The sequence below is a fragment of the Mesoplodon mirus genome (genome assembly GCF_964341445.2).
Source record: "Mesoplodon mirus genome assembly, chromosome: 13".
Taxonomy (NCBI): domain Eukaryota; kingdom Metazoa; phylum Chordata; class Mammalia; order Artiodactyla; family Ziphiidae; genus Mesoplodon; species Mesoplodon mirus.
This window is the reverse complement of record NC_138989.1, coordinates 26,993,476-27,017,236: the sequence shown is the minus strand read 5'-3', so window position 1 is coordinate 27,017,236 and position 23,761 is coordinate 26,993,476. Positions and strand designations below refer to the sequence as shown.

Sequence of the window (23,761 nt, the reverse complement as noted above, 5' to 3'; positions counted from 1 at the left end):
GCAGTGAATAGTGCAGTGAACGCTCCTGTAGCCCTTACTTGCATTCATCAGCCATTAGCATTTTGCTACAGTTGCTTTCTCTATGTACATTTTTTCTGAACCCTTTGAGAGTGTATTACAGATATGACATTTACCCCTAAATATTCAGCATCTTCTGAGAATGAGAACAATCCACTCTGTAACCACAGTACAGTTTTCACATGCAAGAAACTTACTATAACACTATTATCTTATATATAGTCCATATTGAAATTTTTTTCAATAGTCACAAAACTGTCATTTACAGGTTTTTTAAACTTTTAAGTCCAGGATTTAGTCAAAGGTTACATATTGTATTTTCTTGCCATCTTGCTCTGTCCTTTAGTCAAGAGGTGTCCCCAGCCTTTTTATTTATTTATTTATCATTTATTTATGTTTTATAAATTTATTCATTTATTTTTGGCTGCATTGGGTCTTCATTGCTGCGGGCAGGCTTTCTCTAGTTGAGGTGAGCGGGGGCTACTCTTCTGTTGTGGTGCGTGGGCTTCTCACTGGGGTGGCTTCTCTTGTTGCGGAGCACGGGCTCTAGGCGCGCGGGCATCAGTAGTTGCAGCATGTGGGCAGCTGTGGCTTGCGGGCTCTAGAGTGCAGGCTCAGTAGTTGTGGCGCATGGGCTTAGTTACTCCGTGGCATGTGAGATCTTCCCAGACCAGGGCTCGAACCCTTGTCCCCTTTATTGGCAGGAAGATTCTTAACCACTGCACCACCAGAGAAGTCCCCCAGCCTTTTTAAAAATTACTGATCTTACGTGACATTGACATATTTGAGGAGTCCGCACCAGTGGGTTTGTAAAATGTCCTTTAAGCTTGTCTGTTTCCTCATGATTAGATTCAGGTGAGACTTTTTTCTTTTTTAATCAGGTAATGAAGTGTCAAATCAAGGGTCACATGAGGGGCTTCCCTGGTGGTGCAGTGGTTGGGGGTCCGCCTGCCGATGCAGGGGACACGGGTTCGTGCCCCGGTCCGGGAGGATCCTGCATGCCGCTGAGCGGCTGGGCCCGTGAGCCATGGCCGCTGGGCCGGCGCGTCTGGAGCCTGTGCTCCGCAGCGGGAGAGGCCACAACAGTGAGGGGCCCGCATACCGCACAAAAAAAAAGGGGGGGGGGTCACATGAGGTCATTTTGTCCCATTGTTGGTGATATTATGTTTGATCATTTTGTTAAGGTAATGTCTATCAGATTCCACTATTGTAATAGTTTTTCCCCCCTTTTGTAATGAAAAGTAATCTGTGAATAGGTAATGAATACATAAGCTGTGGAGGAGTATTCTAGGTATTACCCAACTGTTTTAGTTTATACTGATGATTCTTGTCTGAATCGGTTATAATACTGGTAGTTTAAAATGGTGTTTTTGTTACTCTGCCATATGCACTACTCTTTGCAAATGATATTATTTTATAAAGTGCTTTCCTGTTTTCTGGCACTTGAAGATGTTCCAGGCTCATCTTGTACTTTTCCTGCCCTAAACCTGGAATCAGCCATTTCTCTTAAGGAACCCTGCTACTTTCGGTGAGGAATGGTACTTAGAAACCAGTATCTGAGTGTTAGCTGGGCTCATCCTTGCTTCTAGGCACTTTCAGTGGATAGCGCAAGAAAACGTTTTTTTTAAATCATGAGTTCATATTTGCTGTACCTCCGATTCTAATCTAGATTTCCTCCTCTCCTCCCCCATCTCATATTTGTACTTCCCTTTCCCATAGTAAGAACCCTGGTTCCCAGCACCATCTGTATATGTACTCATTTGGCCAATTCTAAAGTACACATAGAAGAGTTTTGGAATTATTGCTCCTGTACCACGGCCAAGAACAAACCTACTAACTAAATTCTAGGTTTTCTTCTCAGTTCTTTATGATGTTAGACTGTGTTGCACTGAGGGGGTACAGTCATTGTCTAGTCAGAAGCCACCGGATTCGTTCCTGTTTTTCTTCTGTGTGATGTGTTAACGTCTGAATGTTTGCATTCAGTTTTAGGACTTTGCCTCCTCATCTTCATTTATTTTTTAATTGAGATATAAATCATGTACCATAAAATTCACCCCTTTAAAGGTACAATTTCATGGGTTTTAGTGTATCCACAAGATTAACTGATTTTTTTTTAGAATATGTAAAACATTAGCAAGATTCAAAACTTGTAACTGTATAAAAACATACACTTAGAAGTTCTATTTCCCTTTAACTGTTTCCACTCATATCCAATAGGCCACTAGCTTGATTGGTTTCTGGCCTATCTTTTCTGAGTTTTGGGCATTTTTTTAATTACAAAAATAAGCAAATATGTGTATATTTTACTACTTGTTTCTTTTTCTTTACCCTTTCTTACATAAAAAAGTCTTACTATGTGTACTTTTTGCCCTGATTTTTTTTCTTTTTTTTTTTTTTTTCGGTATGCGGGCCTCTCACTGTTGTGGCCTCTCCCGCCGCGGAGCACAGGCTCCGGACGCGCAGGCCCAGCGGCCATGGCTCACGGGCCCAGCCGCTCCGCGGCATATGGGATCCTCCCAGACCGGGGCACGAACCCGTATCCCCTGCATCGGCAGGCGGACTCTCAACCACTGCGCCACCAGGGAGGCCCTTTTTTTCTTTTTTAATTCAGTAGAATATCCTTAAAATAACTCTGTATTAATTCATAAAGTTTTTTTTTAATTCTTTCTTACTGCTATATTGCTCTCCATCTTAAGAATATACTGTATTTTATTTAACCAGTCTCCTATGTGTGGGCCTTTAGGTTGTTCTCATTAGTTTGCTATTAAAAATAATGTCACATGGGCTTCCCTGGTGGCGCAGTGGTTGAGAGTCTGCCTGCCGATGCAGGGGACACGGGTTCGTGCCCCGGTCCGGGAAGATCCCACATGCCGCGGAGCAGCTGGGCCCGTGAGCCATGGCCGCTGAGCTTACGCGTCCAGAGCCTGTGCTCCGCAGCGGGAGAGGCCACAACAGTGAGAGGCCCGCATACCGCAAAAAAAAAAAAAATAATGTCACAGTAAGTAACCTTGTGCATATGCGGGGTTATGGGGGGGCCTTTTTTGTTTTGGAGGGGGTTTTGGAGATGTATCATCAATGTAAATTCTTAAATGTCGGATTGCTGGGTCTAAGGGTCAATGTATATAGTTTACAAATTCCTTACTTTGCCCAGCTGCTGGCCTAGGATTTAGCTTTCTAGGCTCAAATAAATTTGGAGTGACTTACTTCTAAAATAAGACAATTTTGAGACTGACAAATGCTAAACTGGATGGTATACTGGGACAGCGGGCATAACCAGGCATCTTAGGACATGTGGTCACCTTCTCTACATTATCACTTGTCCTTCTGTTTTCCAGTTGTTTTTTTTTTAATAAATTTATTTATTTATTTTTGGCTGTGTTGGGTCTTCATTGCTGCACACGGGCTTCCTCTAGTTGCGGGGAGCAGGGGCTACTCTTCGTTGTGGTGCGCGGGCTTCTCATTGCGGTGGCTTCTCTTGTTGTGGAGCACGGGCTCTAGAGTGCAGCCTCGGTGGTTGTGGCACACGGGCTTAGTTGCTCCGCGGCATGTGGGATCTTCTCAGACCAGGGCTCGAACCCGTGTCCCCTGCATTGGCAGGCGGATTCTTAACGACTGCGCCACCAGGGAAGTCCTGTTTTCCAGTTTTTAGAACTTTGTCATTCTCTTAACTGTTCTGTTTGTCCTTGTGACTGTGCCTTTTTAAAAATCCTGTTACTGGACTTCCCTGGCAGTCCAGTGCTTAAGACTCAGTGCTTCCACTGCAGGGGGCATGGGTTTGATCCCTGGTTGGGGAAGTTCTGCATGCCACGCAGGGGGGCAAAAAAATAATAATAATAAAATAAAATCCCATTACTGTTGTTTTAATGGGTTTCAGAGAATGAGTTATGTTTGTTCAATCTGATACCTTTAACCAGAAGCTTCAAAAATGTTATTAATCTGGGACTTTTATACCCAGAGAAATCAATGATACATGAGGCTAAAATAAAGAAATTTTAGGGCTTCCCTGGTGGCGCAGTGGTTGAGAGTCCGCCTGCCAATTCAGGGGACACGGGTTCGTGCCCCGGTCCGGGAGGATCCCACATGCCACGCAGCAGCTGGGCCCATGAGCCATGACCGTTGAGCCTGCGCGTCCAGAGCCTGTGCTCCGCAACGGGAGAGGCCACAACAGTGAGAGGCCTGCATACCGCCAAAAAAATAAAAATAAAAAAATTTTAGATATGAATAGACTCATAAATGTTGCTATACCCTTTCTTAGAAAGATGTGATCTTGTAAAAGGAGAGGGTTAAGCAAGAAAGAAGATGACCTGGGGTCCAGGAAACAGCATCCCAGTGCAGGAGGGTAGCAAAGTGGACCCGAGGATCACAGCCAGGCCCCAGCCCAGAGAGCAGCCCATTCAGCCTGGAGCTGGAAGGTAGGCAGGGATTCCAGGAAACAAAGTGGAGCTGGGTGGCTCTGACACAGTGTTTTGAGTGTTTTAAATTTTTACTGTTAGCCTTTGTTATCTGCTCTAGTAGCTGAAAAAATCAGTGGTTCATATACAGAAAGCTAAGAAAATTTAAAAACCGATGCAAATATTAACTCCAGGAAAAAAGAAAGTTGTTAGAGGATCGAAATAACCTTAGCATGCTATTTGGTTCACAAGTGAAGAACACTTACATTATTACATTATTCTACTGACTTTAGTTTTGAAATTTATGCTACTCTGTTGGGAAGGTAAGAGTGTATGTGAGCTAAGCCTGTACCTGCCTGACCTTAAGTCAGTGGGTAACATTTAAAATTGATAACACTAGGAATAGCAAGGTAAACCTATTATTCGGAAATACAGACATACTATCAGAAGAAATAAGTAAAAATAAGTAATTCTTTTTAAACTACTAGAAGAAGTAAGAAAAAATAATTTTAAAACTATCTGAAGAATTTTTTGTGGGAGGCTGGGGGAGGGGAGGCAGAATTTCTATTTCATCCTGTGATGTACATACCTAAGAGTTGAGAAGACCTTGAGTGAGGAGCCCCACTCAGGTCAGTCTGCTTCTGCCACAGCTCTCCTGGCAGCTGAGAGCCGTGGCCACAGGTGGAGTGTGCCTGGGACTGGTGGCTTCAGCTCCTGTCCCGGGCAGTAGCAGAAGGTAAAATGTCCCTTCTGTGAACTTGTGCCCTGAGACATTCATGGACCTAGGAGCCGCAGGAGGGAGGCAGATTTTGAACTTGAAACTTATAGGGCTGTGTTTTTTTTTTTTTTTTTTTTTTTTTTTTTCCGTACGCGGGCCTCTCACTGTTGTGGCCTCTCCCGTTGCGGAGCACAGGCTCCGGATGCGCAGGCTCAGCGGCCATGGCTCACGGGCCCAGCCGCTCCGCGGCATATGGGATCCTCCCAGACCGGGGCACGAACCCGTATCCCCTGCATCGGCAGGCGGACTCTCAACCACTGCGCCACCAGGGAGGCCCCCTAGGGCTGTGTTTTTGCAGTTAATCTCTGTGTACCGCATATACTGTCCACATGGGTATAAAATGGGAAGACAGAGTGTTCATGTTAGCGTGTCCCTGATGGAACAGAGACAGAGATGGTGGTCCCTGGGGCTCCCTCAAACCATCAACCTTTAGCCCAGTGAGATCCCCCTGAGCGACGTGACTGGCCCCAGCTGTGGGGAAAGAGAATCAATTTAAAGAATGTGTTCAGCGTAACGGAAATGCTATTAGTAACTGTATTTCCTGGCTCTCTGGTTTTAGAAATCGTGCGTTGGTTAGCAAGTATTGGTTAACTTAGAGACATTTGATTTTTGGCCATGATTCTAAATCTGTTTGGTGTGAAATAGGACAGTGACATGTGTCCCGACAGCTCAGAGCACTGAAGAGGTTCCAGTCTGTCCTGCCCTCTCCCTCATTCGGAGATGTTACAGGCTCATCTGGACAAGTTTTAAGTTTCTGGAAACACAAATTAGAATCACTCACATTTTGTCCTTTATTTGCACATCATCTTCTTTTCCGGCCACTTGCTGTTGGGAGCAGCAGGCAGGACACTGCCTGCCCTGACTCCTGACTCAGTTTCCCCGTTGGACTCGAGGCCTCCAGCTCTTGCTGCCCTGATCTCCGAGGGCACACGAGGGTCCTGAGCCAGGACACTTCTGCTCTGAAGCAGGTCTGTCACGGCCTTGCCTGCCTCCCCATCTCAGACATTCCCTCTTCCTCGGATTTTCAGTAGCGTTTCAGCCGGGTCTCCTCCTCGGGCTCCCATTCTGAAGTCCGGGGAGGGACATCTGAAGAGAGAGGAGCACTCCTTCAGAAACGTCAGGGCTGGGCTCGGGTTGGGTTCCAGGCTTGGACTCATCCCCATCCCCACCACAGGGAGTGAGAGTGAGACCTCCCACTAAGGGGTCAGGGCCACCTGCTGCCGGGTACCTGGGACAGTGCCTAGAGCTGCTCTGGGGCGTCTGCACCCTGAAACCCGCACTCTGGAGCTGGCCGCACACCCTCCAGCTGGCCGCCGCGCTGTCTGTGGGGCTCAGAGGAAACTCCTTATTGTCAGAGGTGGTCCTAAGAGGGCTGTAAGGCTGCTGATCCAGTGAACTCTGCCTCCCCCAGCCACCCTCACCTCTTGCTTCTGGCCCCCAGGACACTCGGGGGGCCTGTGTCTGTTGGTGGGTTTCGGTGGCAGCATGTAATGGACGCTGAATAATGAGTGAGTGATGAGGGGATGGATGTGGGCGTTTGGATATGAAGGAAATTGGAGGAGAGAGGAAGGCTCAGAATTGCCGCCTGAACCACAGAGAAGCCTGCTCATCACAGAGCAGCGTCCTCCACCGCCACCAGGCTTTCTGGTTACTTTACTGTGCTGTTTCACCTGCCCCCCCCACCCCCTCCCCGGGCTGCAGATGGCTTCACTGCCGGCCGCATCCTGGCCACCTGGTGTTCGGTGCCCCCAGCAGAACCGGTTCTTTTCTTTCTCTCCCCTCTGCCCTAGATTCCTCGTCCCTCTGTGAGCAGTTTGACTGGTTGTATACCAGGTGCCCAGGTGCTGTGCTTGGTCTGGGGAAGAGGCCAAGACCAAGTGGAACCACAGGTCTTGCTCGTTTGAGCAGGCAGAAGGGAGGTGTGAAGTGCAGGTGCAGTGAAATATGCTTCAGCTATACCCAAGCTGGTCTTCAAGCTTGTCCCAGGCATGCCCGGTTTGGGCCTTTGCCCAGGCTGCGCCCTCTGCCGGGGAGCACTCTGCTCCCCTCCCTCCTTATCCCTCAGCCCAGCGGGGATCTGCCCACTCCTCTGCTTGGCGCCCTGGAGGGACGGAGGCAGGGGCTTTGCAGTGTCTCCTGCGGGGAGTGGTGGTGCCCAGGCGTGTGCAAGGGGCACCCCAGTCCCAGAGAGCTGAAGCCGCCCCACCCCAGGGCAGTGTTTGAAGAGGGCAGCTTCTCCTCTAGGTCTTTGCCTGGGGTCCAACTTATCTCAGGCACTGGGAACACATTTTATGTGTTAGAGTGATTGGCAAGCTGATCCCATCACCTGCCTGGGAAGGGACTGTGGAAACTCCGAGGAAATACTCTACTGAGTAGTTAGTGGAAGGAGGGACAAAGCTGCTAGGGTCTCAGAGGACACACATGTGCTTCTTCTACAAAAATTAGAAAATGCAGGCAGCCCCAACTTGGAACCCTAGGAGTTGTGGTAATTAAAGAAATCGATTCACAGATGCTGAGCAGCCATTAAAAGTGATCTTCACTCACTTAAGAATGTGGAAAGCTGTTTATAGTCTTCAGCTTGCAAAGCAAATCATAAAATAGTGCTTGATGTGATCCCAATAGTTTTAAGGATTTGTGTAGAAAGGAGAGATTGGAAGGGCAGCCACCTCTAGAATAGTACAGTTTATCTGTTTCGTCTTTTCAAACTTTTGTATTTCTCAAATATTTTACATTGAATATGTGTTATTTTATAATGGGAAAAAAATAAAGATGATTTATTAAATAAAAACAGTGTCAGGGAATTCCCTGGCAGTCTCCTTTCACTGCCAGGGCCCGGTTCAATCCCTGGTGGGGAATTAAGGTCCTCTGCCCGCAGGTGGGGGAGGTGGGGACCGCCCATTGCCACGCCACGCCCATCGCCCCACCTTGGCACGCGCCACGCCCCTCCAGGGCCACGCCCCCCAGCCTCCCGGCCTGAGGTTGTTGAGCCACCTGCAGGCAGGTGTCTGTGGTGTCTGCGAAGCCGTGCAGACCAAGTTCGTCGCCTGTGCTGACCCTGTACCGGTATCCTCCACCAGGTGCCCCCCAGCAGGCAGAGCGCAGAGGCCCCTCGGAAACATAGCCCCTGGCTCTCTCCTGCCTTGGGTAAATCTCCTCACTTCTCTGGGTCTCCTCTCTCAGACCTGCGAATTACTCTTGGACCACCACACATAAAGCTAGCATTCTTCCTCACCCTGAGCTTTCTGGTCACGCTTTAACCATGCTCCAGGCCTGCTGCACACTTGGGCCTGTGCCAGGTGCCCTGACCCTGGCCTTGAGGCCGAGAGAGGGGCCAGCAGGCAGAGAGGGCCACACACAGCTAAGAGGGGAGGCTCCAGGCCAGTGGGGGAGCAGCCTGGGCTCTGCAGAAAACCCCCTGGGGCTGGGGATGCTGGAAGGTGTTAAGCAGGAGTGGCTGACCCTGTGATGTGCCCGCAGTAGCCTGTTAGAAAATGCAACCTGAGAGTCCCCATTTCGTAGTCATAATGAAAAATGAAGACTGCCCAGGCGTAATTTCAGCAAGAAGCTCATGTAACCCATTTGGCATGAACGGCATGTTTTAGAGTTGTAAAGAAAACCTGAATAGATGGAATCTGTGCTAACTCCTCCCTGCCCTCCCAACCCCCCCCCACCCCGCCATCTGACTGTACCGCGGTTCACTTTGGCGTCTGACCCCCATGAGCAGTGTTGACAGCCACTCTCTTTCTGCTTTCAGAAGTGATCGGGAAGGCGCGTCCTTACCATGAGAAGGAGGCTGTGGATCCGAGGCCGGGGCGGGCTCGAGGTGGTGACCCCACGCACTTCCATGCCATGAACATGGCGCAACCTGTCCGCTTCAGCAGTAAGTTGCAGACCTGCCCTGTTCATGATCAAAGGCTCACCCCCAACGTGGTCCCTGGCTCTCCCATGCCACTTGGCTGTGCCGGGGTGTCCGCCTAAAATAGCCTTTCAGGGCCTCCTTTGATGGGTGAAGCTGCGCAATGACCTGCCCAAAGCCACCCAGCCCGAGTGAGGAAGCCATGACCTGAACCCAAGCTCTGGAACCAGGCTGCTTTTTTTTTAAGAGATGGTTACCTTTTGGGGCTGAACTGTACCCGCCCTTTTGTAGGTGGAGAAGCAGGCTCTCCCTCCGTTTAAAAATTTTTTTAAATAACTAGTTATTTAGTGAACTCTCTACGATATTAGGATTTTAAAAGAGCAGAATAAATTTAAGGAAAATTGAAAGGCAGAAAAACCACAGCTGAAACCCCCTCCTGAGTAGACATGCTTAGGTGTGGTGATGTAGTGGGAATGCTCACACTGCCAGCCTGAGGAGTCCTACTGGCTCGTCAGCCACTTTACTCAGCGAACTCAGCGGCTGGTCTTGACTGCCCAGCGGCTACAGCCTCATACAACTGGGAGGCTCATGGTCTTGGAGGCAGAGCTCCCCTGTTGAGCCTCAGCTTCCCCCTTCTTGGGTGATTTCTAAGCTGCTTAGATGCAGCATGTACAATTGCATTTTGGAGTGAGGATGCTAACTTGGGGGACAACTCCCCGCCGTCCTTCATGTTTCCTAGGGAAGTGCCCGACAGGGTGGCACCACTACGAGGGCACGGCCAGCTGCTACCGAGTCTACCTGAGTGGGGAGAACTACTGGGATGCCGCGCAGACCTGCCAGCGCGTGAACGGGTCCCTCGCCACCTTCTCCACTGACCAGGAGCTGCACTTCGTCCTGACCCAGGAATGGGACCAGCCCGAGCGGAGCTTCGCGTGGCAGGACCAGCACAAGTGAGTCCGGGGTGGGGTCTGGGGCCTGTGGGGTGCCAAGGCCTGCCTAGTATGATGGCCTCCAGGACGTGGCCTCTGGAAGCCTGCAGCAGCTCCCCCCCGCCGGAAGCAAATGGAGATGGGAGTTTAGGGTAGGTGTTGCGATGGGGCAGGGTCTCTCAGAGGGGCAGGGATGGGCTGCCACCTTGTGTCACCTTGGGCCAGTCCTTTTCGTTGGTCCTCCTCTGTGGGTTCTGCTGCAACTGCAGGGGGTCTGGGCCTGTGTCAGATGGGGCTGCTCCACATGGGGCTTCACAGGCCTGGCTTGCAGGCCGTGCAGGTAGGTGGGGCGATCCTTCTGAGAAAGTGGGCTCTGCCAGGCCTGTGCTCAGTGCCTTCCATGGGCCCACTCGTTCAGTCCCCCAAACACCACAGGGCCCAGGGTGGTGACCAGGGCACATATTAACTGGGGTGTGCCAGGTTCCAACCCAGGCAATCTGGCTCCGGAGCCTGGCCTAGACCCCCAGGCTCCACAGCATCAGGGAGCAAGTGTGGAAACTGGCCAACTGCCGGCCTCTCCCAGGCCCGGCATTCAGGGGGTTTTGTTCTGGGGTCAGATGTGTGCTGAGGACCCCTTCCACACTGCCGGGGCCAGCAGTGGATCACAGGGTCACCATACTGCCAGTGCTCCCTCCACACAATGGCAAAGGCTGCCACACTGCCATAGGAATGCAGTGACCGTGGCAGGTGGAGGCTCCACCGTTATGCCCTGTGAGCTTGGCAAATCACCAAAGTGAGAAAGATAACTCCCAGCTCACTGGGTGGTTGAATCCTTGGAAAAGGGAGAGGGTTGGGAATGTGCCCTCAGGATGGGCACATGCATGGTGGGGGCTGGAGTGGCAGAGTGGCACCCACGGCAGCCAGGGACCCACTGATGGACATCTCCAGAGCTGGGAGGCTGGGGTCGGGAGCACCTGCTGGGTGGGAGGCTCCAAGGGAGGCAGTGTATACTCATAGGGGTTGTCTTTTATTGAGGTGTAATTCACATGCCATAAAACTCACCCCTCAGAGCATACTACTCTTTGGTTTTAGTGTCTTCACAGGTTTGTGTCCACCAAGAACTAGGTTGATTTTACTTAGAATGTAAAAGCTTTATTCGTTCAGCTAATAAGAAGAGTTTTGGCAGGAGTCACCCGAGATAAAAACTTTTTCTGACTAGTGAGTTTATTATTTACTTTTTTTTTTTTTGGCCTCTCACGTTGCGGAGCACAGGCTCCAGACGCGCAGGCTCAGCGGCCATGGCCCACGGGCCCAGCCGCTCCGCGGCATGTGGGATCTTCCTGGACCGGGGCACGAACCCGCGTCCCCTGCATCGGCAGGCGGACTCTCAACCACTGCGCCACCAGGGAAGCCCTATTATTTAGAATTTTAATGCATTTTATTAAAACTAAGTATCAAAATTTTCAAAAGTCATTAATGCCTTTGAAGCTCAATACTTTAAAGGTCAATGTAACTGTTAAAAATGCACACATTCAGGGACTTCCCTGGTGGCACAGTGGTTAAGAAGCCGCCTGCCAATGCAGGGGACACAGGTTCGAGCCCTGGTCTGGGAAGATCCCACATGCCGCGAAGCAGCTAAGCCCATGTTCCACAACTACTGAGCCTGTGCTCTAGAGTCTGTGAGCCACAACTACTGAGCCCACGTGCCACAACTACTGAAGCCCTCGCACTTAGAGCCCATGCTCTGCAACAAGAGAACCCACCACAACGAGAAGCCCGCGCACCGGAATGAAGAGTAGCCCCCGCTCTCTGCAACTAGAGAAAGCCTGCACACAGCAACGAAGACCCAATGCAGCCAAAAATAAATAAGTTTATTAAAAAAAAAAAAAACATGCACACACTCACAGAGTGGTGCCTGCTTCCCCCTGTCCCACTGAGGTCTCCTGCAATCTGTCTTCCTACAGGTTGTGGGTCGGCTACCAGTATGTCATCACTGGCCGGAACCACTCCTTAGAAGGTCACTGGGAGGTGGCATTCAAAGGTAAGGCTTCCTGGTCCTTCAGAAGAGTTGTTGGGCTTGAACCTGGGGGGCGTCATCCTGACAAGGGTGACTGTTGCCAGGCTCTCCACTCCAACCTTCTCCCACCCGGGTGCCTGGTGCGGGGCTGTGTGGAGGATTGGGCCCCAGACCCGGGGAGGCTGTGATGGCCCAGCCCCGGTCAGGCCCTTCCCCCAGGCCCAGGTGGGGCATGACCTCCAGAACCTGTCGTGGCTTCTCCCTTGGCCATTTCTAGACTGTCCACCCTCGTTTCAAAGTCCACAACTTTAATTGGTGCATAAAAATGAGCAGAGTGTGCAGCGGACATGAACTCAGGCCAGAGAGGGAGGGACAGGCTTCCTAGGACAGGGAAGGTCAGAGTTGGAGTCCAAAACATCCTGGAACCGTCAGGCAGGTGGAATTAAAATAGATCATGTATGTGAGTGTGAGCGTGCATGTGTGAGCGTACGTGTGTGTTGCTTTAACTACCGAGGTGATGTCAGGAGCCATGTGAGCAGCTGCGTTCCCACCCACCCGTGGTCACCTCTCCTGTCCCATTGCCCAGGTGCTGGCAGGTTCCTCCACCTGCCACCCGAGCCACATGCCTTGCCCTGTCCCTCCTTGAGCCTCTGGCTTGAGCTTGGGGCCAGTTCCTTTTCCTAAACACATCCCAGTCCTGCTGTTGATGTGTCTCTGAGGACAAATGAGGGCTGGTGAGCCCGGGGATCCTGGGCAGCTTGCTCTGTCACCTCCCTGCGGAAAGTGAAGGGATGTTGCGCTTGGGCAGAGCTCACCTGTCTCCCACCCTGGGGGACCTTGTGGCAGGTGGGTGGCCGTGTCTCCACACAGACAGGTCAGGGCCCCAGGCAGTGGCTTCCCCCCAAGCAGCACCCCCTGAGTCCTCAAAGGTCCTGCTGGAGCATCCCAGACCTGTACTCCTGGAGTGTGAGTGCCTGTTCCTATCTCCCGGTGGAGTAGTTGACTCGGAAATGGCCATTAGGTTTCCAGGCTCAGAGTCATAGCATGCCTGCAGAGGATCATTCTAGTAGGTTCTCACCTGCCCTAATCCCAGCTCTTGGGGTGAATCCCTAACCCCAGCGGAGGGTGCCAGCCTTTAGGACAGTGCGGACACTCCTGGGCACACTTGTGGTCCTGACAGTGTGGTCGAGGAGAGTCCACAGCTTCTCACTGGCTGAGTCCCTCTGGGGAGGAAGGGGCATCTTTCTCCTTCCTGTGGGCACTGCCGTCCTTGCAGGGCCTCTGACGTTGCAGTAACGTTTCTAAGCGTGCCTGCCTCCCTGCTCCCCGGCCTGCTGCCATCGTGCTGTGACGCTGTCTGTCCCGCAGGCTCCTCAGAGGTGCTTCTGCCCCCGGACCCCATCTTCGCAGCGGCCACGTCAGAGGGTGACGGCGTGTTCTGTGCACAGCTGCAGTGCTTCCACTTCCCCACGCTCCGCCACCACGACCTGCACAGCTGGCGTGCCGAGAGCTGCCACGACAAGTCCTCGTTTCTGTGTAAAAGAAGTAAGCGCACATCTGACGCTGGCGGGCCTCCCGTTTGGCCCTGTAGGCTGGGCCACAGTGTCATCCCTGAGCCCTCATCTCCCCCAAGGACAGAGGCCCTGCCCACCCCGTGTCGTTAGGAGTCGGGATGACGGTGGTGACCAGAGGACCTGCCGCATCTCGTGGTGTCCTGGAGCCTCGGACTCTCTTAGTCACCTCCCCCTGCTCTCCGCGGGTCCTCCAGAGGCCCTCACTCTGCTTCTCTGTCAGCCCCGTCTGGGCCACTGCCCTCCAGCCTGTGGTGTCAGGTCTGTTCTGGGCCCTCTGCCAGCTCGCTCGCCCACATTCCACATCAAGGTTCTTCCAGCCTCAGGGCCATGCCGTGATTGTGCAGCCCGAGGGCAGGGCTCCCTCATCTGTCCCCTCTGGGGACCATCCCTGCCTTCCCTGCCGATTTGTCATGGGTCAGGGTTTCACAGGGGCCAGAGCCTGGTTTTGGACTTGGCCATTGGTCAGTCCTTGCATGGGCACCATGTCATCACATTTATAGGAGCTTCGTGACAAGTCCTCCCAGCTGGTGGGCTCCTCTCCTGTCCTCGGCCATCGTGTTGCCTGTTCTGGGCCTTTTCCTCTTCTGTATAAATTTGGGGATCAGTTTTCTGAACTCCCTTATTAGTTGTCTACTAGAGAATAGACTTTCTGTTTAGACATTTTTGTGTTTTCTTTCAGATCTTTTTACTCTTTTTAAAACTTCTTTACTTTTTTTTCCTGGTATTTCTTTTCTTGCAGCTTCACTTAGAAGTGGTAGTAGTGAGCATTCTTATCTTCCCAACCCAAAAGAGATGGCTTTTAGTGTTCCAGCATTAAATGTAAAACTTTCTCTAGGACTTAGAAAACCAGATACCTTTATGAGACTAAGGAAGTACCCATCTAGTCCTTGTTTGCTGGGAATTTTTGCATTACAAAAATGTATTGATTTTTATATTAATGCTTTTTCTGCATTTATTGGGAATGTGTGGTGTTTCTTCTTTACTGTTTTACATTACTGCTTTGTTTATATTATGTGATTTTATCATTTACTCTTTCACATTAATAGATTTTCTCATTTTAAACCATCCTCCTGGTTTTTGTATGTATATTGCCAGCTTTGGTTTGCTGATACTTTATTTAGGATTTTTGAAACTGCTTTAAGAAGTGAGCTTAGCCTGTTACTACCATTCCTTTTCCACGTGCTCCTTGAATAGTTTTTGGTATCACATTTATATTAGGTTTATGAAATGAGCTGGGAAGCATTCTCTTTTACCAGCCTCTAGGTCAGTTTGTACAAGTTGGTGATAATCTTGTCCTTGTTTGATAGACCAACCTTATAGGAGCATCTGGGCCCAGGGGCTAGGGAACTTTCTAACTTGTTACTTAGATATCATTCCACACTTAGGGAAAAGTTACTAGAATGATACAAGGAACTTCCTGTCATACGCCTTCTACACAGAATCACCAGTTATTTATATTTTGCCACATTTGCTTTATCATTCTCTTTCTGCCTATTTTTCCTAAATCTTTTGAGAGTAAATTAGAGATACTGTGCCCTTGAGGCCTAAATACACAGTGCGTATTTCTAAGAACAACAGCATGTTCTTATATAACCACAGCACAATTATCCAAACAAGGATGTTTGATCTAGATGCAATACTGCACAATAAATGCTACGCAACAAACACCGCACAACAATCTGCAATTTGTTACTCTGGTGTTATCAGTTGTTTCAATAATGTGCTTTACGGGTTTTCTTTTTCTTGGCCCAGGATCCAGTTCAGAATCATGCATTGCACTTAGTTGCGGTGTCTCTTTAATTTCCTTTTGGTCTTTCTGTTTGAGTAATTTCTATAGACCTGTCTTCGAGTTTACTAATTCTTTCCTTGGCTGTGTTGAGTCTACTTGTGAACCCACTGATGGCTTTCTTCATCTCTTTTTTTTTTTAACATTTCATTTCTAGCATTTCTGTTTGATTCTTATGGTTTCTCTCTCTCTGCTGAATTTCCCATCTTGTATGTTGTCAACTTTTCCACTAGAGGTTTTCACATATTAATCCTACTTGTGTTAAATTTTCTGTGTGTTAGTTCCTTCTTCTGTGTCATATCCGAGTCTGGATTTGATGATCGTGTTGTCTCTGGAGTTTGGTATTTCCTTCTGGTTTCTCGTGTGCCTTGTCATATTTTGTTGAAAGTCAGCGCCTTGTATAGGACAGTAGAGGGGAGTCCAGTCATTTTGGTGCCTGGAAATAGGCTGGCCTTTCTTCTGTGGACCTTGGGTGTAGTGGGTGGAGGGGTCTTTCTCAGCAGGGGTCAGGCTGGGCTGTGGCTACCTTTATGCATCTGGTTTGCTGCAGGGCTCTTCTTAGTGTCTGTTCCAGCCTCTGCTTTAGGTTTTCCCTTTGGGCCCCTCTTCAGGGCATCTGTCCTCAAGGCCTCCCAGTAACGTGGGCTCCTCAAGTGCTTCCCCACCTCCAGCTGGGGTTGTGGATCCAGCAAGGGGCTTTTCAGCGGTGCCCTGATGGCTCCAGGTGTGCTCGGATTGGATGTGGTTGGTGTGGGAAGCTGGAGGTGGGCTGGCTAGAAGCCAGCCCATCCCTAACCACTTACAACCACTAACATTTCTAAAGTTTTTTCATTTCAATAGTGTGGTATAAATTGAACCATATTGCTATGCATCCTTTTGGGATTGGCTCTCTGCCCAGCACAGTTCCAAGTTGTTACACGTGTGTCTTGTCAGTACTTTGTTCCTTTTTTTTTTTTTTTTTTTGTGTGTGTGTGTGTGTGGTACGCGGGCCTCTCACTGTTGTGGCCTCTCCTGTTGCGGAGCACAGGCTCCGGACACGCAGGCTCAGCGTCCATGGCTCATGGGCCCAGCCGCTCCGCGGCATGTGGGATCTTCCCAGACCGGGGCACGAACCCGCATCCCCTGCATCGGCAGGCGGACTCTCAACCACTGCGCCACCAGGGAAGCCCAACTTTGTTCCTTTTTATTGCTGAGTAGCATTTAACCAGTCACTCACCTGTTGAAAGACAGCTGAGCCGATTCCAGTGTTTGACTGTTACAGTCAAAGCTGCCATAAACATGTGCACACAGGTTTTTCTGTGAATGTAAGTTTTTCCTTCTCTGGGATAAATGCACAGGATTGCAGTTGCTAGGTTGTATGTTAGTTGCATGTTTCATTGTTTATGAAACTAGTGAACTTTTTCAGAGTGTTTACATTCCCACCAGCCATGTAAGAGTGACCCAGTTTTCTCCACATCATGGCCAACACTTGTGATTTTCACTATTTTTAATTTTTAGCCATTCTGATAGGTATGTAGTACTATCTCTTGGTTTTAATTTGCATTTCCCTGAGGCTAATGATGTAAACCTTTCCGTGTGCTTATTTGTATATTTTCTTTGGTGAAATGTCTGTCCATGTCATTTGTCCATTTTCTAGTTGGATTGTTTGGGTTTTCTACTGTTGAGTTTTGAGAGTTCTTTATGTATTATAGGTTCTAGTTCTTTGGCAGATGAGTTTTTTACAGGTATTTTTCCTATGCTGTAGCTTGTCTTCATCCTCTTCACATGGGCTTTAACAGAACAAAGGTTTTTAGTTTTGCTGAAGTCCAGTTTAACAATTCTTCCTTCTATGGGTCACTCTTTTGGTGTCAAGTCTGAAAACTCTTTGCCTAGCCTTACATTCTGAAGAGTTTACCCTGTGTTGTGTTCTAAAAGTTTTATAGTTTGTATTTTACATTTGAGTCTGTGATCCATTTTGAGTTAATTTTTTAGTAAGGTGTGAGAATTAGGTCAAGCTTCATTTTTTTGCTGTGGATGTCCAGTTGCTCTGGCACTGTTTGTTGAAAAGCTGTCTTGCCTCCATTGCATTTTGTGCCGCTGTCAAAACTTAGTCAAGTATGTTTGTGTGGGTATATTTCTGGGTTCTCTATTCTGTTCCATTGAACCTTCTGCATTACCACACTGTCTTGATTGCTGTAGCTGTATAATCAGTGTTGAAATCAGGAAGTGGTTCCTCCTACCTTATTCTTCTAGGTCAGGATGCTTTTAGCTGTTCTAGAGCCTGTGCCTTTTCTACCTAAATTTTAGAATAAGCTTATCTGTCTGTAAAAACCTTGCTGGGATTTAGATAGGAAGTGCATTAAACCTATAGGTCAATCTGGGGAGATGTACATCTTTACAATGTTGAATATTCCAATGCACGAACATGGTATGTCTCTCCATTTACTTAGATATTCTTTTATTTCTTTCATGAGCATTATGTATTTTTCAGCAAACAGATCCTCTACATGTGTAAGTATATATCTAAGTAATTCATTTTCTTTGGAGCAGTTGTAAATGTATGTGTTTTAAATTTTGGCTTATATATGTTTATTGTTAGTGTAAAGAAATGTAATTGGTTTTTGTATGTTGATCTTGTATTCTGTGACCTTGCTGAAGTCACTTATTCTAGGAAGTTTTTTGGTAGATTGCTTGGGATTTTCTATATATACAGTCATGTTATCTGCAAATAGAGACAGTTTTATTTCTTCCTTCTAAATCTCTATGTCTTTTACTTGCTTATCTTGCCTTACTGCAATACCTAAAACTCCCAGCACTGTGTTGAATAAGAATGATGAGAACAGGTATCCTGATCTTATGGGCTATGTATTCACTCCTTTTACCATTAAGTATCATATTAGCTATAGGTATCATGGGCAGGTATTTTTTTTATCAAGTTGAAGTTTCCCTTTATTCCTAACTTGCTAAGAGTTTTTATAAATATTAGATTTTGTCAAATGCTTTTTCTGCATCATTTTTTATGAACATATGGTATTTCTTCTTTAGCTTATCGAGATGGTGGAGTACGTTGATTTTTTAATTTTTTAATTTTTATAAATTTATTTTATTTTATTTATTTTTGGCTGTGTTGGGTCTTTGTTGCTTTGCGCGGGCTTTCTCTAGTTGCAGCAAGCAGGGGCTACTCTTCATTGTGGTGTGCGGGTTTCTCATTGCGGTGGCTCCTCTTTGCAGTGGCTTCTCTTGTTGCGGAGCATGGGCTCTAAGCATGCGGGCTTCAGTAGTTGTGGCTTGCGGATTGTAGAGCACAGGCTCAGTAGTTGCGGCACACGGGCTCAGTTGCTCCACAGCATGTGGGATCTTCCCAGACCAGGGATCAAACCCGGTGTCCCCTACATTGGCAGGTGGATGGATTCTTAACCACTGTGCCACCAGGGAAGTCCCTGATTTTTTTAATATTAAACCAGATTTACATTTCTGGAATAAATCCCACTTGGCCATAGTGTATAACTCATTGAGTACAATGTTGAATTTGCTTTGCTAATATTTTACTGAGGATTTTTACATTTAAGTCCATGAGAAATATTGGTCTGTAGTTTTCTTTTTTTGTACTGTCCAGTTTTGGTATCAGGGTAACACTGACCTCACAAAATGAGTTGAGAAATGTTCCACCCTCTTCTGTTTTCTGGAAAAGGTTATATAGAATTGGTGTTAATTTTTCAAGTATTTGGTAGACTTCTCCAGTAAAACCATTTGGGGAGAGCTTTTTAATTATGAATTCAATTTATTTAATGGTTATAGGACTATCAAGATTGTCTTATTTCCTCTTCAGTGAGTTTTTGATAGTTTGTGGTCTTCAAATAATTGAGCCATTTCTTCCCTAAGCTTTTGGATTCATGAGCATTGTGAAATAAAAAGTTACACAGGCTGTCCTTTTGACGTGTCTGCATCATTCTTTGAGCATTTCCAAGTTCATCTTTTACTCTCTGGAATCATCCTTGGAGGACCTGAGCACTAGTTAATGCTCATTGCTTTTATGCCCTTTCAATGGGCAGAGCTAAGACGTGTGTGTGTGTGTGTGTGTGTGTATACATGTGCAATTTTTAATACTGATTTAGTTCCTTTAATGGCTATAGGCGTATTTACATCTCCTAGTTTTCTTGAGTCCGTTTCGGTAAGTCATGTGTATCTAGGGCATTGCCCATGTAATCTAATCTAAATAATAGCTTATGATTTTTTTTGAAGCATTTGTATGTCTGTCATTGTGCTCTCCTTTTGTTTCCTGATATCATTTACGTACTCTTCCTTTTTTCTTGATCAGTCTCACTGGAGGTTTGCCTCTTTGATTCATCTTTATGAACTCCCAGCCACAGGGTTTTTATACATCTGGTAGCTCAGGCTTTTTGGTGCTCTTGCTCAGATCTTTTTTGGCTGCATGATACATCAATTTTTTGAAAGAGACATGTTATAATCTCTCACTATGGATGTTGATTCATCCATTTTTCCTTGATACTCTCTAATTTTAGCTTTATCTTTCTTGAGATCATGTTGTTAGGGACATAAGCCATTATAATTATTATATCTTCCTGGTGAGTTGAACCTTTCAATTATTAATTGAAGCTCTTTTTTACCCATAGTAGTTTTTGTTTGTTTTACTTAAAGTCTCCTTCTTTTCCAGTGGTAGCTGTAAAATGGTGTTCCCCTGACCCCTCCTCAGGCTTGATTAATTTGCTATAACAGCTCACAGAACTCAGGAAACCTGTCTACCCACTAGATTACTGATTTATTGTGATGAGAAGACACATAAGGCAAGGTCCCCAACGAAGGAGCTCTGTTCTTGGGGAGCTCGGTGCCCAGCACAGCGGCCCGCAGAACGGTCTGGTTCCGTGCCATGGAAGCGTTCCAAAAAGGGCCAAAAAGCTGTCCTTTTGGGTTTTTATGGAGGCTTCATTACATAGGCATGATTTATTAAATCGTTGGCCGTTGGTGATTGATTCAACCTCCACCCGCCCCTACCCACCCCTTCCCCAGAAATCAAGGGATGGGAACCAAAAGTTCCAACCCTCTGATCACAGGGTTGGTCCTCCTGGCAACCAGCTTCCAAAAGTCACTTCATCACAGAACAAAAGACTCCTGTATCACTCTCTGCACTTAGGAAATTCCAAGCATTTGTGAGCCAGGAACTGTGGGCGAAGACCAAATGTATATGAGAAGTGTATGTTGGTCATCTAAATGACCAAATATATGTTTCTTCTAAATCACACTGTCACATACTTCTGTGAAACTCCGTTCTCTTTACCTCTCTTTGCAGCATGAGTACTGCATACATTAGATCTCTTAGCGTTAAAAACCCAACACTACACAGTTGTAATTGCTTTACCATCTGCAGCCGTTTCCTTTGCTCAGTGCAGCTTTGCTTCCACACACCTCTTTCACTGTCACTGGCACATACATTCCAGGTATATTACCTTTCCATATGTTATGGGCCCAACACTACACTATAGATATATTATTTTATGCAACTGCCTTTTAATTAAGTTGAGAGAATAAAAGAGGAAAAATACGCATTTATACTGTCTTATAATTACATAATTGCCTTTTCTAGTGCTTTTTGGTTTTTTGTATGGATTCAGATTACTCTCTGAGGGTCACCTGCTTTTTGCTGCAGAGCTTCCTTTGGTGTTTCTTTCTTTTTTTTTTTTTTTTTTTTTTTTTGCGGTACGTGGGCCTCGCGCTGTTGTGGCCTCTCCCGTTGCGGAGCACAGGCTCCGGACGCGCAGGCTCAACGGCCATGGCCCACGGGCCCAGCCGCTCCGCGGCATGTGGGATCTTCCCGGACCGGGGCACGAACCCGTGTCCCCTGCATCGGCAGGCAGGCTCTCAACCACTGCGCCACCAGGGAAGCCCCCTTTGGTGTTTCTTATCCTGGGAGTCAGAAAGCACAAGTTCTCTCAGGTTTTGTTTACCCGGGAAAGTCTTCATTTTTGAAAGACAGCTTTGCTGGATGGAGAACTCTTGGTTGACAGCTTTTCCTTTGAGCCCACCGCCTTCTGGCCTCTTGGCAGGAAATCTTACTGGGGTTCACAATAAGTATTGTGTCATTTTTTCTTGCTCTTTTTAAGATTTCCATCCTCTCTGACTTCCCGCTTTCTCCCTATGCCATGTCTGATGTGTTAATTCTTTGTGTTTATCCTACTTGAAGTCCGTTGAGCTTCCTAGATGTGCAGGATTTTGCTTTGCGGTAAATGTGGACATTTTTGTCCGTTGTGTCTCCAGATGGTTTTCCTGCATCTCCAAGGGCTCTGCTCATTTTCTTCATCCTTCCTCCCTCTGTTCGAGCAGGAACAGTTTTATGTAAGTTTCTTGCCCTGCACACTCCTGATCACGTGGGTTACACAGATTTGACTCCAGTCAAGTGTGGCACAGACCCGAGGTGTGGCGTCTTCTGCGAGTTTTCCTAGATGTCCCTACCCCACTGAGAGACCAGAACATCTCCTCCTCATTTCCCCGAGGAGAACCACGCCCCTGCCTCAGCCCTCATGCCCAGCATTGGGCGTGTCTCCTACCCGCTTCAGGGCCTGCGCCTTCACCCCCTCTCGTCTCACACCAGCAGTTCTTCCTCCTCTGGTCCCAGTCGGCTTTGCGCGAATTCACTGTGTGTCTCAGGTCCAATGGACCGTCTCCCAAGGCTCATCTGAGATACATTCTGATGCTAAAAGGGCTGGTACTCGTGACACCTGCATTTTATAATGGAGGGAATCTCACATGTAATGTGCTTAGGCACTTGAAAGCAAGCACTTCTCCCCGGGCTCTCTGTCCCTGCTGTCTGCTCGTGGCCAGGTATGCTGAGCAGCGTGTTGTCCTAACAGTGTGCCGGGTGGCCTCTCAGCCCCTCCCTGTGACCATGGGCAGACCCACCACCCTGGAAGGGGGTGCTCCAGGTCCATCTTGCCAACTCCTCTGCTGTCATGCAGAGGACTCCCCGGGTGGGGAGTCAGGGCTCCTCTGGCTGGTGACCCACATATCTCTTCCTATTGCAGGTCAGACATGTGTCGACATCAAGGACAACGTTGTGGATGAAGGGTTCTACTTCACCCCCAAAGGGGACGATCCGTGCCTGAGCTGCACCTGTCACAGAGGGGAGCCCGAGATGTGCGTAGCTGCCCTCTGCGAGCGGCCCCAGGGCTGCCAGCAGTACCGCAAGGACCCTAAGGAGTGCTGCAAGTTCATGTGCCTGGACCCAGGTGAGATGGCGAGCTCGGCCTTGCGTGGGGCTGCGTGTTCACATGGCAGCTGTGACCAAGGGCTGCAGGCCTGTCTCCTCTCCTGGTAACACTCAGAACTGGCTTCCGTCGTGGTCCCCATTGGAGCTCTTCCTGCTTCTGAGTGTGGTGACGTGGAATGTGATGACAGTTTCTGTTGCTTGCCATTATCAGTCTTTACTGTTAGAATCTTTAAGAAAAACATTAAATATTACCCACAGTTTTGACATAAAACTCCTCCCCACTCGTTGGTGACTCACAGTGGACGCCAGGGGCCATGTGGTCTCTGGGTGACCCTCCTCCTTCCACTTCTGATAAAAGAGCAGCGGGTGGGACTGTCCTTTCAGCCCTTAGCACAGCAACTCATGCAGCTGATTGTTCTCAACGCCAGAGCAGCTGGCATCTCCCTGTGAATTCACGACCTCAAGAGAAACGTAAAACAGAAGCATGAATTTCAGTGTGAGCGACATGAGCTTGTGGGCCCCACGGCGGACGGCTTGGGCAGGGCCTATAGAGGGAAGCTGGAGCCACATGCGAGGGCCACACACCGAGAGCCGTCCTGCTCCCCAGGGCCATCAGGGGAAGCCAGACAGCGTCAGGCTGGCTGAGGCTCGGCAGGCCGGGTGCTCTGGCGTGTATCCCAAACCCGTGTGGCTGGCTGTGGTGCATGCAGAGGCCATGTTTGCAAGGAGCCAGCAGGGGACATGGAGCTGGGGTGCGCTCAGGCCTCCCCGTCCCACAGGGTAGATGGTACCTGCTACTGAAGGGCACGTGCCTGCAGACCTCTGACAAGCCAGTTGGGTGCCTGCCAGGTCTCCTGCGCCCCAGCCACATCACTCCAGCCTCCAGCTTACTCACCTTCTACGGGAGTCAAATGCTGGCTTTCACAAGTCTCTTCACCTGGGTTCCTGGTTCCATTTCTCAGGAGTTGACTTCTGCTGCCTTGACTATTCTGTCCAGGCTCTGTAAGAATGACCAAATATATACAAGGGTGACTTATCTGTGGGCATGCATGGCCCGTGGAGCCCACCCAGCTCTGAGGACTTCTCAGCAGACCACGGCCTTCAGGGCATCTGGGCAGGATCAGAGCTGCCACAGGCCTCTTTCCAGTGCAGCCAGAACAGCCCAGTCAGGGCCTCACCCTGCCCCACACTGTGGCCTTGCTTCTGCAGCC

General features: G+C 48.5%; 1 protein-coding gene across 2 annotated transcripts in view; it reads left to right on the top strand.

Annotated features, from left to right (window-relative positions):
* The window catches only part of DGCR2 (DiGeorge syndrome critical region gene 2), a 73,957-nt gene that overhangs the window by 40,597 nt on the left and 9,599 nt on the right, over nucleotides 1–23,761 (top strand). For both annotated transcript variants that reach the window (XM_082640520.1, XM_082640519.1), the window contains 5 exons: nucleotides 8,942–9,067; nucleotides 9,783–9,993; nucleotides 11,937–12,013; nucleotides 13,358–13,534; nucleotides 22,366–22,569. In XM_082640520.1, the coding sequence (XP_082496646.1) occupies nucleotides 8,942–9,067; nucleotides 9,783–9,993; nucleotides 11,937–12,013; nucleotides 13,358–13,534; nucleotides 22,366–22,569 (795 nt within the window). The remainder of the gene's footprint in view (nucleotides 1–8,941; nucleotides 9,068–9,782; nucleotides 9,994–11,936; nucleotides 12,014–13,357; nucleotides 13,535–22,365; nucleotides 22,570–23,761) is intronic.